At 40.2% G+C, this 16,503-nt stretch overlaps 1 protein-coding gene across 1 annotated transcript in view; it reads right to left on the bottom strand.

The window, feature by feature from the left end:
- LOC104165445 (ras-related protein Rab-3B-like) overlaps positions 1-5,727 on the bottom strand; it is a 47,628-nt gene extending 41,901 nt beyond the window's left edge. Inside the window, exon 1 of the mRNA XM_009705086.1 lies at positions 5,500-5,727. Within this exon, the coding sequence (XP_009703388.1) occupies positions 5,500-5,727 (228 nt within the window). The remainder of the gene's footprint in view (positions 1-5,499) is intronic.
- Between the last annotated feature and the right edge of the window lie 10,776 nt (positions 5,728-16,503).

The raw sequence follows: 16,503 nt of genomic DNA, 5'->3' as shown, positions 1-16,503 counted from the left end.
AGGAATGCCCTGCTCAGCAAGCTTAGGCTGTTAGAGAAATCCAATAGTGAGTGGGACAACTAACCACCCAGGTTTTTACTTTTAAGTTTTTATTTCTCTTCCTTGTATCACTCTTGCAACTGTAATCTTAAAGACCATTCAGAGTGCCATAAGCACCAAGTTCTTCCCAAAGCAGGAGTATTATTACTTAAGATATAACCAAGACCTTGGAATTGAATTATAGACACTGTTACTGTATCTCTTCTCTGGTCAAATATTCTGCATTGTGTTTTAACATCAAAAGCAGTGCTTTATGTCCACTCACTCCCAGTGATTTTCATTCCTGGGATCCAGTAAGTCCTCAATACTGCAAATAAGATGTAATCCTTGCCTCTCTTACAAGGATCAACCTGTTCTTTTCACTATCTTGACTTTGTCCATTTTAGTTCTTTGTCTAAACAGCAAATCAGAGGATTTCACAACAGCTGTGAATCTGAGCAGAATCAGGCCCCTTAGATCTTTACAGACATCTGTCACTATTGCATCTATATATTAAATTACAGAACCCTTATTATCTCTTTTTTTAGAAATAAGTTTTGTGCAAGCATTCAAGTCTAAAGTCGGTACTTATAAGGAGCTTAGCAAAAACATGATGGGAATGGGATGCCAGGGGAATAGATGATTCTCGCATCTGAAATGCATAATTAGCTTTTGGTTAAGTGTGCAATTAACATTAAAATTTACAATCAAGTATGACGGCATTCTAATTTCAGCTCCTTTAAATGAAAAAAATGAACTTAGTTACCAGTGTTACTTCTTTGAATCCCTTCCCTATGAGGCAAGCTGCACATTAACATCCTGTCATCCAGGCAACAACTGATACAAAAAGCTTTTAAAAACATTGCATATTTGCCTTCTGGACAGCTACACAGCTTGGGTTTTATTTTGGTTTACACTTTTTTTGTTTTGTAATGGTAAGTGCCACTCAGCATAATTAGCAGTTGTCATATTTCTGTTTGTAAAGATCCTTCCCACAAAAACAGAGCGATGTTGATTTGAACCCTCTTCCCAGCTGTGTCTGAAAGCTGTAACACGTTTCAGACATCCACTACAGCTAATCTCAGACCCCTACAGGTTACAGCAGTTAAGCCATGGAAACATTCTTGTTAATGGGAAAGAAAAAGCCATACTCTTCCTAGCGGTTTAAATCTGATAAGCAGCATCTTAAAAGAAAAATCATGCTACAGTCTAAATATGCTGTCTCCATCTGAACACCACATCCTTTTTGCCTTTTAACTTGAAGTTAAATTTAACCTCTATTTGCCTTTAAAAAAAGGGGTTTGAAAGTAGTTTCAACTGTAACATCAGCTGCCAACTCCTGTATTTAGTTATGTTTATTGTTAATCACATAGATGTATGTGTTATGTGTAGTATGTGCAAAAAAAAATGAGACTCCATTGTGTAGGGTGCTGTACAAAAGTATAAAGGAAGTATATATTGTGTGGTCTGCAAAGTGTTGTGGTGTGCAAGTGTTTTGGGCTAAACACTGCCAATGATTTTCCATCAGTAAATTTGTGTTACTATCCAAAGGGCTCATGGAATTAACCTAGAATGGGCCAGCACAAAGTACCAGAGTTTGCCCCTCAGCAGTTAACCTCAATGCTACATTGCTGAAGAGTTCTGCTGTTATTATTACTTACCACCAATAGACACACAAATGCACAGAAGGAGGAAAAAAAAGAAGTCTCACATTGCTCTTGCCTAAAACCCAAATCACTTTCATTCATTCACCTTGCTTCCATCTGGATCAGGACAAAGTGGCCTTCTCTAGCTGCTAGGCAACCTGAACGCTGCATTGAGTATTAACTGTATGCGTTTGCTAAGAATATAATGTTACCTTTGAGATTTATTTATAATAAAAACTATACCTAGCTGAAAATATAATAGCTTTCCTTCAGTAATCAGTAATTAGCAACTCCGGGAATACAAAACTGTTGGTCAAGAAAGAAATAATCCACATGTACACCTCAAATTCAGGGACACACTATAAATTGGCTCCTTACAAATACATCATAAGGGAGATGCTTTATATGAAAGCTTTAATACAGATGGCAGTGTTATAAAAAAAAATCTAATCCAAGAATTACATTTATGTAGATATTAAATATATTCATATATTATATAGGTGTTCTAAGTACAAATGTTTAAATTACCAAACCTCATCCAACTACAAAATGAACTGTCTCAGTAAATGTCATTTACTCTATTTACATAAAGCCACCATTCCTAAACAGGACAGAAAAAGATGTGAAATTAAAAACACAGTCAGCTGATCTTGGAGTTCTTTAAAGAAAAAAAAAAACAAGCCTACAAAACTTTAGTTCACATAACCCCTCTCTGGACCATTTTACTGTTTTGTTCTCTAGCAGAACTATCATTCTGCCTTAAAACCAGCATCAATATCTTTGCTATGTCCTATTTCTCTTAAACTCAAGAGATCTTCCTTTCAAGTCTTTTCAAAGCAGATCACTTCCAAGACTGCTAGGTCATCAGCACAACTGATAGGACTCTTATTAAAATATCAATTTGGGTGACAGAGGTGTTAATATCAACAAAGCAAGAGGCCCACTAATGACATCAAAATTAACCAGGGCAGCACTCTTTTTTTGATCATTACATTTGACAGCTTGTCAAATACTGATTCACAAAATATGGACTTCCTCACACTCAGCACAAACAAAAGTTAGATCTCTAGCTTAAAAACACTCATTAGTTTCTACTGGAGATACTAACCGTGAGACAGGCCAGAAAGACATTTACTGACACAGCAACACACTGTTAGTCTTTACATGCAGCTGCTTGGCACTTGAAGTGACGTGAATTTTTCTTAGCTTTAAGAAAACTCAAGGAGCTCTTTGTAGCTGGGATCTTACACCCAAATATTCTGCTCTTCTGTTCAACATAGGCTAAAGTCAACATAGAAAGTCCCACTGATCACTGATTTCTCTGGATCACAGCACAGCAGTAGTAACTTCCCTACCACCTTGAGATTTGTAGGACACAAAACAAGGTTATTTGTATGCAGTCCTTGAGCACTTCCAGTCTGCCACAGCCACATACACTTAAGGGCTCCCCAAGTACCCACAAACTAAGACAGACCTGGCTCCATGGAGCAGAGAACATTAGAGGCTCCTAGAAGTGCTCCTCTCTGGATTTTATAAAGACATTTGAAGTGGTTAATTTAAACACTCGTACCTTGTCCTTCTTCACTTAGTTTCACATTAAACTTGATTCAGGTAAGACTTAAAGCTTAATTAAAAAAAATAAATATCAACATAGCTGGAAAGTTGTAAGTAAAAGCAAAGTGTTCAATGGAGCCGCAGGGTTCCACACTCACAGAAACGCAACAGCAGCTGCAAATCATTTACAAAAGCAGTTGGAAGACAGGTTAGTAAGAAAACTCTTCCTTCCTGCACATAGGAAAGCATAGTTTTGGTATGCTAATGGCTCCCACTACTTTTACCTGTACCCTAAAGAATACATTGAAATTACAAGTTTAGTCTCAGGACAGGCAGGAGGTAAAGAAGTTCAAATACTGTGTTTTTTACGGAGATAACAAAAACACTAAGTGTGTAAGGTCCTTAAACATAACTCACATCAGGGATCCATGCAAGGAGCACAGAAAAAGAGAAGAAAAGAACACAAGTCACTCTGGAAACTGTCAAACACTTACATTAACCTTTTATTGAAAATAAATTTTAAACCAAGAGTGTTGTTGGTAACTCCAATATTACAGGTCCTATAGACAGCACCCTTTGAGGAATCCACTTGACATCTCTTTTCATAAGAAGTTTAAGGTTATTAAAGCCTTGTTCCCCCCAAAGCCTTCAAATAGATTTAATTAAGATTATTGCTTAACTAATTTTAATCTTAGTATCTTTGCAAAAAACCCCAAATATTTCATGATGCTTTCTGTCTTGTTTTTACATAACTTAGAGAATTTTGTGTTCCGAGATCAAGAAAAACAAATTGGATGGAAATCATCTTTAGCTGCTTATGGGGCCTGAAGTACAAACATACTTATTACCTAAACCTTAAATTAAATCAAACAGTTTCATGTTAGGTTATCTACATTAGTTTCAATGCCAGAATTTTGCAACGTGAAAAGGATCCTTCATTAAATAATTTGTTGTACCTTGTACCTGGCAACACAGAAATAAAATTAATCATATTGTTGCAGTAAAAAAAAAAAATTCCTCATTTTAGATTCTCACTAATTTATTGTGACTATTCAAGATGACCACAACAAATAAAAAAACCCAATGGGATTACTATATATTATGTTTAAATGCAGTAATTAAAGATTAATTATAAATCAAGTGTATACAGATGAATCAGAAGACCATGCTCTTAGCTGGGGCAGTATTTGGGTAGCGATGCTATACAGTTTCAACTCATCTTCAACTCTGAACTTAACTTGTGGGAGAAACCTCTAAGTAGGCAGCTACTTCGAGTTAGTAAGCTAACTCCTTTGAAATTGTTTAAGAGAATATTAGCCTCGTATCTTCCATTTGAGATCTTTTCTTTTTATGCAAAAGAGAAGAGAAGAATCTTGCTAACTGGGATTCCAGCTGGAGCCCTGTGGTACTTTAAAACACAGCAATCTGAGCCTAGGTTTTTTAAACATGCTGAGTAATTCACTGGGACACAGAGGGTTTAAGCATCATCAGGATAAATTGCATTTGCACCACAGGGTTTAAGTAATTTGCCAGCAAGCAGAATAAAAGAAAACACTTGCCTTCCATAAAGGAACATCAGGAGCTACTGACAATTGCTCAGCCTTGGTCTGCCACTTGGCAGCTCAGGAACTTGGGGGTTTTTTTGCTTAGGTTAGGATGCTGTAATTCAAAACGGCTGAAAAGGTCCCATAACTGGGTGTTTGAGCAGAGGAAGCCTCCAGCTTACCTGCACAAGTTCTCTTCCTATTTGATTTACCAAGAAGTTGCATCAGCAGAGATTGTTTGAAGCATACCTCTGTCTTCCCCCTGAGGAATCCTGGATGGATGAATTGAGCTGGCCTGGAGCTGCTGAGCAGGTACACAAGTTGCAGGAAGATACAAGTATCTTATTTGGAGGGCTAAGCTGATAGTAGAAGCTATGTGTTGAGTTCACCCATTGAGTGCTCAGTGAATTTCTTCACCTACTAGCGCTCACTCAAAAAGTGCTACTAAAGAGCTCCAGACCCGCTTTGGGTTTGTTGCAGTTTAGTAGCACACTGACTCCCGAGAATGTACAGCAGCTGCTTAAGACCACGTCAGGAGTCCCAACAGTTCAGCAAGACAGCAATACAAAGAGATCTTACTCAGCTATACTGCAGGGATACAAATGATACAGCTGCACAAAACTTATGAACAATCAAAATCTATATTAATCCTAAAATCTACTTTCAAACAGACTATTTTTACCATCATATTTTTGCTGGGATTAATATAAAGCATTTTTGAAAACACTGGCACTTACCCAAATCTGCAGTTTCACCCGCTTGTCATTCCTATAAACTGTTTTCACTTTGAAGTCAATTCCTACTGTGCTAACGAAGGCTGGTGTGAAAGTGTCATCGGCATATCTGAAGAGGAAGGATGTTTTACCCACGCTGCTGTTGCCAATGATCAGGAGTTTGAACATGTAATCAAAATTCTGATCTGAAGTGTCTTTCTGCCTGTATCTGGCATCTGTCACTGAAGCCATCTAAGAAAATGACAAATATTGAAAAAGAACAGATTTAAGAGCAGTTCAGCATTTGTTTTCCTTAACTGTGTGCCATATGTTTAGCTTATCTCTCTCCTTTCTAATATCATAGCCACTATAGCCGCTGAATAAAGAGGAACACACCTTGAAATCTTCTTTTAAATCCTAGCTTTAAATTTCTATTATCCACTTGTACTGGTAAGATTTCCAAACCCAAGAAACACACCTGTTGCACTGCTTTGTGTTTAAAAGAATAACAGATGGCTATTGCAGATTGTTCAAATACTAGTGGGGAAACACCATTCTTTACTCCGGTGGCAGGGTGCCACTTCTGTTGCTCCAATAAACTGGAGTACTGCAACCAAGAACTAAAATCTTTGACAGTGCATCCCACTATGCAATTCATTAAGCAGTCTCCAAGGCAGGTAAACCTAAATAATTCCTTTTATGACTGCTAGGGAAAATCTGCATTTCTAGCACATGCACCACCACCATTTTATCCTTCGAAAAATTCTGTCCTCAGCATTTATAGAATACAGAAGAAGGAAAAAAAAAAAAAAAATCACAACAACCCAGCAACAGGAGATGAAACACCAGGAATTTTAGCTGAAAACTTTGAATCCATCCAACACTTATCTACTCTCAAGACTGCAATTAAAATAAACAGCACCTGCATAAAACATGAGGGTTCAGTGCAGCTGCATGCAGTATTTAGAATGAATAAAGTATCTCTTTTTATTATGGGGACGTGAGAGTTGGATGTTAGTGGGTAGGGGGAAGATGCAGCCTCAGAGATCCCTCCTCCTCTTGTCACCTTGAACTGGATTCAGAAACAAAAAAACAACTGCAGAATGAGCGGCCCTGGCTGCTTTAACACATGCAGCTCAGACACTCCATGGCAGAAGGCAAGGCCCTGACTTTTCATATCTCTCTGTACAGAGCAGAAGACAACCACACAGACCAAATTACTACAGGGAGGAGAAAAAGGAAACTTTACCTTTTAACAGATGTACCACACTTTTCATCTCTAACGCTGTTTCAAGATCTACCTCACATCAAACAAACAAAGGTCTCGGCTCTTTACAACCAGTCATGGGGTTGTGTATATTGGGGCAACAGCATGGGATTGATCAGCAGCTACTCATCCAAACTAGGACATGTGCTACTTGCGTGCAGTGTCAGAAAGCACTGAGTGGAGACTGAAGTCTCTTCTTCCCCCAGCATCCAAAGAAATAAGTTAATTTTCGTCTCCACTCAGATTCATGGGCACCTCTGGGAACAAAACTCCCACCAATGTCTACTCTCACCATGTGCCCAAATACTTTCCTTCTCAGCAAGTCTCACCTGCACACAGGTCTCCACTCACTCAAAAAAACCCAAAACAAACAGTTCAAAACTCACTGTAGTTAAACAGCCGCAAACCAAAGTGCTATCCAAAGGCAATTTAAATTGGGATGACTATTTAACTTAAATTCCCAACAGAGGAGCAACAAACCAAAACCAACCCAGTTTAAACTTCAGTAAAATATGCATGACAGTCTATCTCTGATTAAACACATGCAACTTTCTCACACAGAAAAGGGCTGGTGCAGCAGATGTTTCATTCACAGACTGTATTAACACAGACAGTTTCTGAAGAATTTTATCACTAGCTCAATAGTCAACAGCTGCACTGAATGCAGTAAAACCTTCCTACAAGTGATTCTTTGTAGGATACAACACAATTCTGATACATGCTGTCCTGAACTTCAGCTGCTATTCAGTAAGGCGGCAGTCCTTTGCAAGCACTCCAGAAAAAACAAGTACAAATTTTCTTCTCATCAGTGTATCAGAAAAGGGCTCTTCGACCCATGTCTTGTGGTTCATAACAGTAATTTCTAAAATGAAGAATTCAACATCCAACTGACTTCCATGCACACACTCAGGCCAATGCGCTCCCTGCCTGACTTCAGATGTTAGAAATCTCAGCTGCAAAAATTGTGAATCCAGATGATTAGTTGATTTGTACCATCACCAAGCTGGAAGACAGTCAGAAGTTACCTATTTGCGTAATCTGCCCTCCTCATACACAACTTCCACAAATGTCATTGAGAACACATGTGTGCTTGCTAAAGAAGAAAAAAAATTTTTAAATCTCTACTTCTCCATTCCACTCACAGAGGCTTGAAAAAGTGAGATGCCCTCACCACTTGCAGCCTGGTCATTTAAAGATTCAGAGGTAGACCTTTAACAAAGAAATATTCCACTAATCATACAGGAATCAATATCTTTTTTCTAGCCCTGCCTTCACAGAATCCATCCACACACTCTAAGCCGATCTTTTAAATGAAACACTGCTGCTTCCATTAACCCCCCCTAGATTGCTATAATCAAAAGTGTACCTGGCTACAAATGCGACTTTCAGATCTCAGTTAAAAAAGCAATTACAGAATCCGGCCAGCTAGAGCAGCTTTGTCAGAAGCACAATGCAGAAAATAAGATCAAATGATACTTGCACAGAACGCGGGGCTGTTGTCATAGAAGCACAACACTCGCTAGCCTGTGCTATGCTGAAGATGCTGCAGGTCAGCTCCCTGAACTGTTACAGGCAGCATAGGAGCACAAAAATTTCAAAGAAAATTCCATCCCCTTCCTTAAATTTGACTTTCCCCTTTCCCCTTCTCTGGTCAACAGAGTGAAACTGAAAGGACTTCAGTACTAATTACTGATTACTCCTCTGACTGCAGATCATTACTGAAGCTGTACTCCACCAGCATTTGGGCTGAAAGCGTTCACAGGGCTGCCTCTGAATTTGTGCTCGAATTCTGAAGCCAGGAACCAGCAGACCTTTCTCCCAATTCTCCTCCCCTCTCTTCTTCTTCCTCACTTGTTGTCCCACCCCTACTTCAAGAGCTCCCTAGTTATGCCAGTCCCGAGGACCACATAAAGAGATGGTTCAGAGAACAGAGATATCCCAGTTAAAAATAAATCCTCCTACAACTTCTCCTGTTTTGCAGGGTTGTTTTTAAAGTTAGTTCAGTTCCTGATCCAGCATAGCTGAGGGAGCCAAGCGGAGGGGACCGAGCAGTGGGAAGCGATGTCAGTTGCTACGCTACTGAAAGGTCCACAAAATGACATCTCGTGCGGGCCCTCCACACCTGGCAGAGATTCAGCAGCAGAGGGAAAAGACAACAACACACCAACGTCAGGCAGCTCCTGTCCACCTCGTCAGAACAGCTCACGCAGCCATCGCTCCCAGAGGATTTTCCTCCCTCCTTGGTGAAAGGACATTTATCTGGCAGTGTAACCTCCTGCTCTCTGGGTACACTGCTACATACGCTCTTTGCTTAGGATGACTCCAAATACAGCAGCATCTCTGCTGTTTTACAAGGACATGCAGACTAACTAGGGTTTTGTTACAGAAGACCAAGTCAAATACAACTGGCACACAGAGTGCAAAAGAAAGGCTCGAGACTGTTTCCATTTTGACTGCCTTGGAATAATCCTCAAGAAAATACATATACAGGAAAGATTTAGCTACATTACAGAAAACCCATTACACAGGAGAAGAAAAAGCTGCCAATCAGATTGTCCTTGAGAACACTTCAGTAGGAGACCTTGCATCTTTTAGTTCTTTGCCCAAGTAGCCCACCTCTTTGTAGCTAAGAGCATACTAATATCGACAACCTGTTTTCCCTATATGCTGTAGCAATGGGCACAAGGTCTCAAACACATCCACTTCCAGCTAGTTTTGCGACAATGGGCAGTTACATAGCTATGAGATACCTTATTATTTCCCTATTGAGGAAAAAGCCTGCAGTGTAAGCTTGTCTTTTATTAGACAGAGAAACCTCATAGGAGGAGGATGCTACAAATGCTCTAAAGCAATGAAGTCTTAATCAGAGCTTATTAGCCACCAAAGAATATGTTCCCCAGTCAAGGTGGCTCTCCTGCCTTTATTTTCTGTTTCGGTCTAATAAAGTTGAAAAAAAAAAAAAGCAGCCTATCACCCTAAGACACCCCCATGGGAAACCAGCCTTCGCTGCTTTCAGTACTCACTGAAGTGTGCCATATAGATGGCTTCACACAGCTGTGCTCTTTAATTCGTGATCAACATCATGGTGAAGAATCAAACTGTTTTGTAGCGCAACACAAACCATCAAAGTGTTACTGCTCTCACAAATCACTAAAAGTGGTCAGTGCTGCCCCTGTTCTGCAGTGTTTGCTGCCTATAGCCAACTTCAGTGAAAAGTAATACATGAACTGTTTAAAGCTGCTGGTGTTGGCTAGAAATCAACTGGTATATCTCACCATCCATTCATTTCCAGAAAAAAACCTAAGGTTGACTTCAAGTGTTGCCAGCCCTTATGGTTTTGGCTACGAACTAATGGAGGGCTGTTCTTCTCTATCCTCTCACAGACAAGAAACATAAAATCTGATTGTTACCTTGGAAGTTTAGGCATATCTGTATTAGCATGGGTCTGTTCACAGACATGGATGTTTTCACATCCCATTCTCTCTCACAACATCACAAGGAAGAAGTCTGAATTTGGAAAAGAGTCTCCCTGTCTGCTGTCAGTCACCTCATTTAACCATGAAAGACAGTCACACTGATGGAACTTACACTTCAAACTACACACTAAGACATATCTGCAATTTCAACTTGTTATGAACCTGTATATTCTGTATATTACAAGTTCTGTGCATTTCTAACAGTAAAAACATCTTTTAATATTTGTCAGTGCTTTATTTTTAAACCTAAACCTGAAATTTACTACATATGTCTTGTGTTATATAGGACTAGTGGCAATTTAAATCTGTTTATTTGTTTCATCATCGGCTAGCACACACACACTTCTTTTATTAGGCAGATAAGAAGATGGGGGTGAAACCGCCCCTCTATATTTCTAAGAGTCAAAGATCTTATGACAGCATGCTACTCCAGGCTGGGTCCAGCCTCGTTTTGTCTGTGTTCAGCAACTGAGCCTCTGCTGTTTCTCCTGACGTACTATTTTACTGTCTTACAGAGCTACAAGTGTTAAACCATTCCTTTATTTCAGAGTCCAAACTTCCTTTTTCTTACTTCCATTTTACTATTCCGGAGTTCCAGTGCTCAAAATCAGCCAAGAGAGAAAAACTGAGAAAGAAGTTAATGACTATCAGTGTGGAAGGAGTAAGTGGTAACAGCAGGCAACACGAGAAGGGGCACAGTAACAAACACACTGCTACCCATAGGCACTGAGGAGTGTGGAAGGAAGAAAAGAGATTACTAGATACACTCATTTGTTAAAAGCAGAAATAATGAGGCTAAATAAATGTAGAAGTGGGTTTTTTTTAAAAAAAAAAAAAAACACCAAACAACACACACATACATAGTGCTAAAGTGAATACATTGTCCTAAAGTCAAATAGATCACACATGTGACAAGGCTCTTACAGAAACATAGGACGGCAGCATTGTAGACAGCTCTGAAGATGCTAAGAGGCTATGGAAACTATTCTGTAAGTTATGTGGTAGTGAAGAAACAAAAAAGTAGCTAAACCAAAAAATTTCTTCATCTCTAATATTACAGCTTAGCAGTAAAACATCAGAGACATTACTGACATGCAGCATAAGTTCTTTTCAAAAGAGTTAATACCTTGTGGGTTTTTTTTTCCTCAAAAGTCTTAAAAAGCACATCTACATTAAAAATATTCTAGTTCACAAATTACACATCTATGTCAATTTTCTATTATAAAAACTCCTTTATGTGCTCTGTCATCTGAAAAAAAACAATTGTTTTTCTTTTTCAGGAATTAAATCCCAAATCATATTACTATCGAGTAACAGAAATTTTTTACAGCCAATGCATGCTGTCCTAAGAATAAAGCTCATAAAGGAAATAAGGCTGTGACCTTAAGGAGTATTATACAAATGCTGTACTACAAAAGAGATTTATCAGAAACAGAAAACATAGTATGAGCAATTAACACAACTGCTAACAAATATTGCAAGCAAGCGATAGTTACCAATTTAGATCTATAATCCATGAGACAGATGGAGGCTTTGCTGTGAGTATATGAATCAAGAGAGTGGTCACACTGTTGAACCTGTGATGTAGAAGCAAAAGGATTACAATGTTTATGATAAAGATGGATAATGAGAATATTATGTAAGAGACTAATTGGTAGGCAAGTTAGACTGTGAACACACTGCTGCTTAAAGGTCTGAGCTTCCTCCACTGAAGATAAAGGGGAAAGCCCTGTAGCCTACAAAGGACACAGAAACAGCGCTTGAGTTAGTGACAGATATTAAGATAACAGCAGATATTTGGAGCCACCAGTTTAGAATTTATTAAAGGGAGATTATTTAAATTAATCTAAAATAAAAGTTCCAGATAAATCCTACAAGTGGATGCAAAACCTCAGATAGGAATCATTACACCTTTCCTGCAGAAAGGCAGCAAAGTTGATGGAACCAAGGAGCAGCTGAAATACATCTGTATACATCTGAGTTTTGTGCAAAGCCTGGGTCAAAGTCTACTGTGCTGCAAAGGCAAACTGCAATAGGACATGGAAATGTCTGCAACTTACAGCACATCTATACAAAAATAACTGCTTTAAAGTAATAGTTATTCCAGATTTAGAGCAGAAAATCATAACAGAATTTAGTCCTCTTTTTCATGGCTAATATAATCTCAAGGCCAACTTTGTCTCTGGTGCATTTCCTCTCCAGTAAACACATGTAAATCACCGTCTGTCATCTTGACTTACATTGTCTTACCTTGTGGAGACTGCCGAAACACGCGGACAAACTCAGACCTTATGTAAATAACAAGCTGCAGCCACCTATTCCAGGTCAGAATTTGGATCAAACAAGGACAAATCCTTTCTCACGATCAACACAATTGACAATCACCTCTCTTGGCAACAAGACAGCACTTTGCTCTTGCCTAAAGTATTGCACATTTTTTGGTATTGGTTACGTTTCCTCCTGTTCTCACACCCCTGCCCCCTGCAACAGTTGCTCCCTGTGACAGCCTCTGGCTCGCACTTCAGTACTGTCCAGAACTTGATTTTGAGGTGTCATCCAAATAACTTAATTGATAGATCTAGAGCAAAAGTAATTCAACAGTGTAAACAGAAAGAAAATCAAGTCTACGTTTATTACTTTAAAAATGTGAGCCTTCATCTTGACAGCAAAAACTAAAATTGATTTATTAATGAGTCCAGAAGTCTTTGCAAGAAGATGCTTGTCGTGGATTTGGTCCAGAATTCACATGCTACAAATGACTTCAATATATGTATGACAACTGAAGGATAAAAACTTCTAAACAATGTAGGTGGTTATTTATTATTACCCATTCAGACTTGGGAACACAGGCTTGAAAAAGTCTTCTAAGAATTTGTTGGGTGGGGAACAAAAGTCAAGAACCTGCAGATATCACCCTTTTCCCATCAGCTCCCTAACTTTACATTTTGTTAGGCAGCAGGCTGGGACTGTTAGAAAGGTTTCCTCGAGCCAAATGTCTCTCTGTGTCTGGAGCCATGCCTCTCCTATTTCCTGAGTAACTTTCAACACCCTTAAAGGCTGTTTTAGAGCCATGACAGAACTCTCAGGAAGGAGGAATTAGTCACTGTAGTTTTACAGTGGCAAAAAATGTAAAGAAATAAAAGTTCCACTTTTTTTTTTTTTTTTTTTACACTCTTCTATGAGTGTTTTCATTGTGGCTCTTTTATCATCATAGTTCCATGCCTGTTGGCAAACACGTTACTCCAAAAGCTACAGAGAAAAATACTTAACAGTACCAAGATCTCCCCTTTTACAGGGAGCCACTAACCAAGCCCAGCTCAGCTGTCTCCAAAAGGATGCATGGAACAAGAGATTTGCATCCTTCTTATGCCCTAAAGAGCGGATACAGAGGAGATTCCCGCAATTCCCTGAATATTCCATTGAGTTTGGGAACCCCAGGAGCCAGCCAATTTCTAGACCTACACAACTGCTAGCTGAGGCTGACCCTGAATCCAGCCCTGTCTCCAGAGAACAGTGCGAGCGGAAAGAGGTTGATCACTATTACAAAACTCACCGTCATTAAAGCCCTTGCTTCCTGTTACAAACATTGCAGCGATGGCTGAGATAACGGACTTCAGTCCCCTTCTCATCGGCTCTCCAGCCTTGCAGTTCTGCCTTGGTTTCTCCGAAAACAAACTGGCAATAGTGAAATACTTCCGAGTATCTCACTGCTGAATACACTGAAGTAGCAGTGACATAAAAGTACTCAGAGGAACACACAAGACGAATCTGTACCAACTCTGCTACAAGACACATGTAACTCCCTGCTGACCCTTCCCCAGCTGGAAGGCAGGGCACAGCTACGTTCCGCATTGGGATACGGCCCACCGTGGTCAAAGCCATGACCGTGCCCTCCCACAGTGGTGGGAGATAAGGCAAGTTCAGGTACGCGATGGGACTCACGCTATGTGGAGCTAGAGTCAGGCCATACGCAAATTTGGGTAGACACCCCTCCATCAGCGTGCAGGAGACAGTTACAGATTTTTATGCATCACCAGGTCTAAAACCTTTCATTTATAGGTAAAAGCAAGCTGCCATCCTGACCAAATCAGGTGACTGGAGATTGGTATTGTCTTGTAGTAACCACCTGTAAACCAGAACCACACAGAGACAGGGCCAGCTCAGGATGTCTCTGCAGCGCAGCAGTAGTTTAATTTGCCGCCTTTTGTCCATCTCCTCCAAGCAGAAAGTCTGTGATGAATGAGTTATTTCACTTCTCTGTGCTACGATGTTCTCTATGCTGCAAAGTAAACCACCTGCTAACTGGGATTAGAACGAGCACCCTCGCAATTCCCATGTTTTAATTAGCTAATACTTCCAAACATAAGTCTTACTGGTTACATCAAAGATTATAGACTCATAGAATGGTTTGGTTGGAAGGGACCTTAAAGATCATCTAGTTCCAACCTCCCTGCCATGGGCAGGGACATCTTCTGCTAGAAGATCAAATACTACCATGTCGCAGTAAGCTAAGCACACATTTACCAGAGCTCACTAAATACTGCAGAACTTTAAGCGCAAGATACATTTTTACACCAAGAAGCATACCTGAAACTATCAGTTCAGGACATTTCTCTGTGTTAGCTATTGAGAACTGCCTCAGAGCTACTTCCTCAGGCCTAACTAGTAACAGAGAACAGACATGGACTTACTCGGGAGGGTTAAGTGGATGCGAGTGCCCTTCCCTGGCACTACGACCAGCCAGCATGATGCAAGACCCCGAAATGTGATGCTGTGACCTGCCCATTTTGATCTGGGGCTGCATCAAATCATGTGAAAATGAAAGCAGGAAAAACTATCTGAACCACACGCAAGTCAACTAACATGACTACTACATGACAATGACAACTAGCATGCTAATGAATACTACATAGATTGCTTTGCTACACCTAGATGTAACAAGAACTACTGCTCTTAAAACCTACAGCTAGTAAGTCTTCTCAATACGTTACCTGAAAATGTATCAGATCTGCAAGGAGAGCAGCACAGTTTTGTCAAAATTGCAAAGGAAGCTTGATTTAAAGACTGGTTTATTTGCTTCTCTTCTGACTGATACTACAATTGTCCTGATAAAACAGTTGTGAAGGCAGTGATAGCACCAAGGTCTCAGTAAATGCCACTTCCAGAATAGCAAGCATACGTAACAGGAAATAAAAGCTTTTTAGTTATACACTTACATATGGCAGCATATGGATTCAATCTTGTACCCACTATAATCCAATACCAGTGCTCCCATGATCTGGGTACAGATTCAAACGCACAGACCAAGACTATAGTTTCACTGACATTTTTACCTTGGGAGGGAGAGGGATGAAAAAAAAGACACTTAGAAGAGATTTATTTGAACCCAGAGCTAACCCAGGCTGCTGTGAAGCCCCACAAACTGGGAGTGCAGCACTGGGTCAGGAGTGAGTGATGAGGAACAAAGCAGGAGAGGTCGAAAACAGGTTTGCCACCAAGAAAGTGCACAGAAACATGAACCAAACTTCTGAGGCCAAGAGAAAATCCAAGTTAAAATTAACACTCCCCCCCCTTATTATTTTTTTTATTTTTTTTTTTTTGGTCAGGTTAGTCTTAATTTAGGTCAGATCAACCTGATGCACTGCTCAAACACACCATTGCTCATGCTGTAAGAAGGAGAGGACAGCGTGGAGACAAAACCTTGGGAGGCAAAAAGGTGGAAATGCTTGTGCCGGTGGTAGCGATATTGCCTGCGATCCCACAGCACAATGTTACCAGGTGCATCAGATGACACTGCCTTGCTGCTGGCAAGCACCGAGAAAACATCGGGGGGAAAAAACATGCATAGTCTCAGAACACGGGGCAAAAAGACCACATGTATTTTGTACAGCATAAACTGGAGAAATTGGAGAGTTTATACTTTTTATGAATTAAATTAGAATGACTGATCTGTTTGGCTTTGTGTAACGGGCTCACTGCCTACTGCTACAGGGCAGCGTGGATGTACACACAGCCTGCAAGTCCATTCTTCCACCTGTACGGGGAAACAGCAAACCCACGGGTGGGTGTCCTGCAGCGAGCACCCAGCGAAGCCGTGCAGTCGGGCAGCAGCAGGTCTCTCACCTTCAAGGGGCAGCAACAACAAAAACGAAATCCCACTTTCCCGGCAGTTTGTTTTAGTGCCGTGCAGTTTTTGTTTTTAACGACTCGACTCCCTGGGCAGAAAACAACCGCCCAGGGTGACAGGAACTGACAAAGGTTACACACCAGCTGGAAAACAGCCGG

This window comes from Cariama cristata, unplaced genomic scaffold, assembly GCF_000690535.1.
Source record: "Cariama cristata isolate BGI_N322 unplaced genomic scaffold, ASM69053v1 scaffold1618, whole genome shotgun sequence".
Classification (NCBI taxonomy): domain Eukaryota; kingdom Metazoa; phylum Chordata; class Aves; order Cariamiformes; family Cariamidae; genus Cariama; species Cariama cristata.
This window is presented reverse-complemented; position numbering and strand designations above follow the sequence as displayed.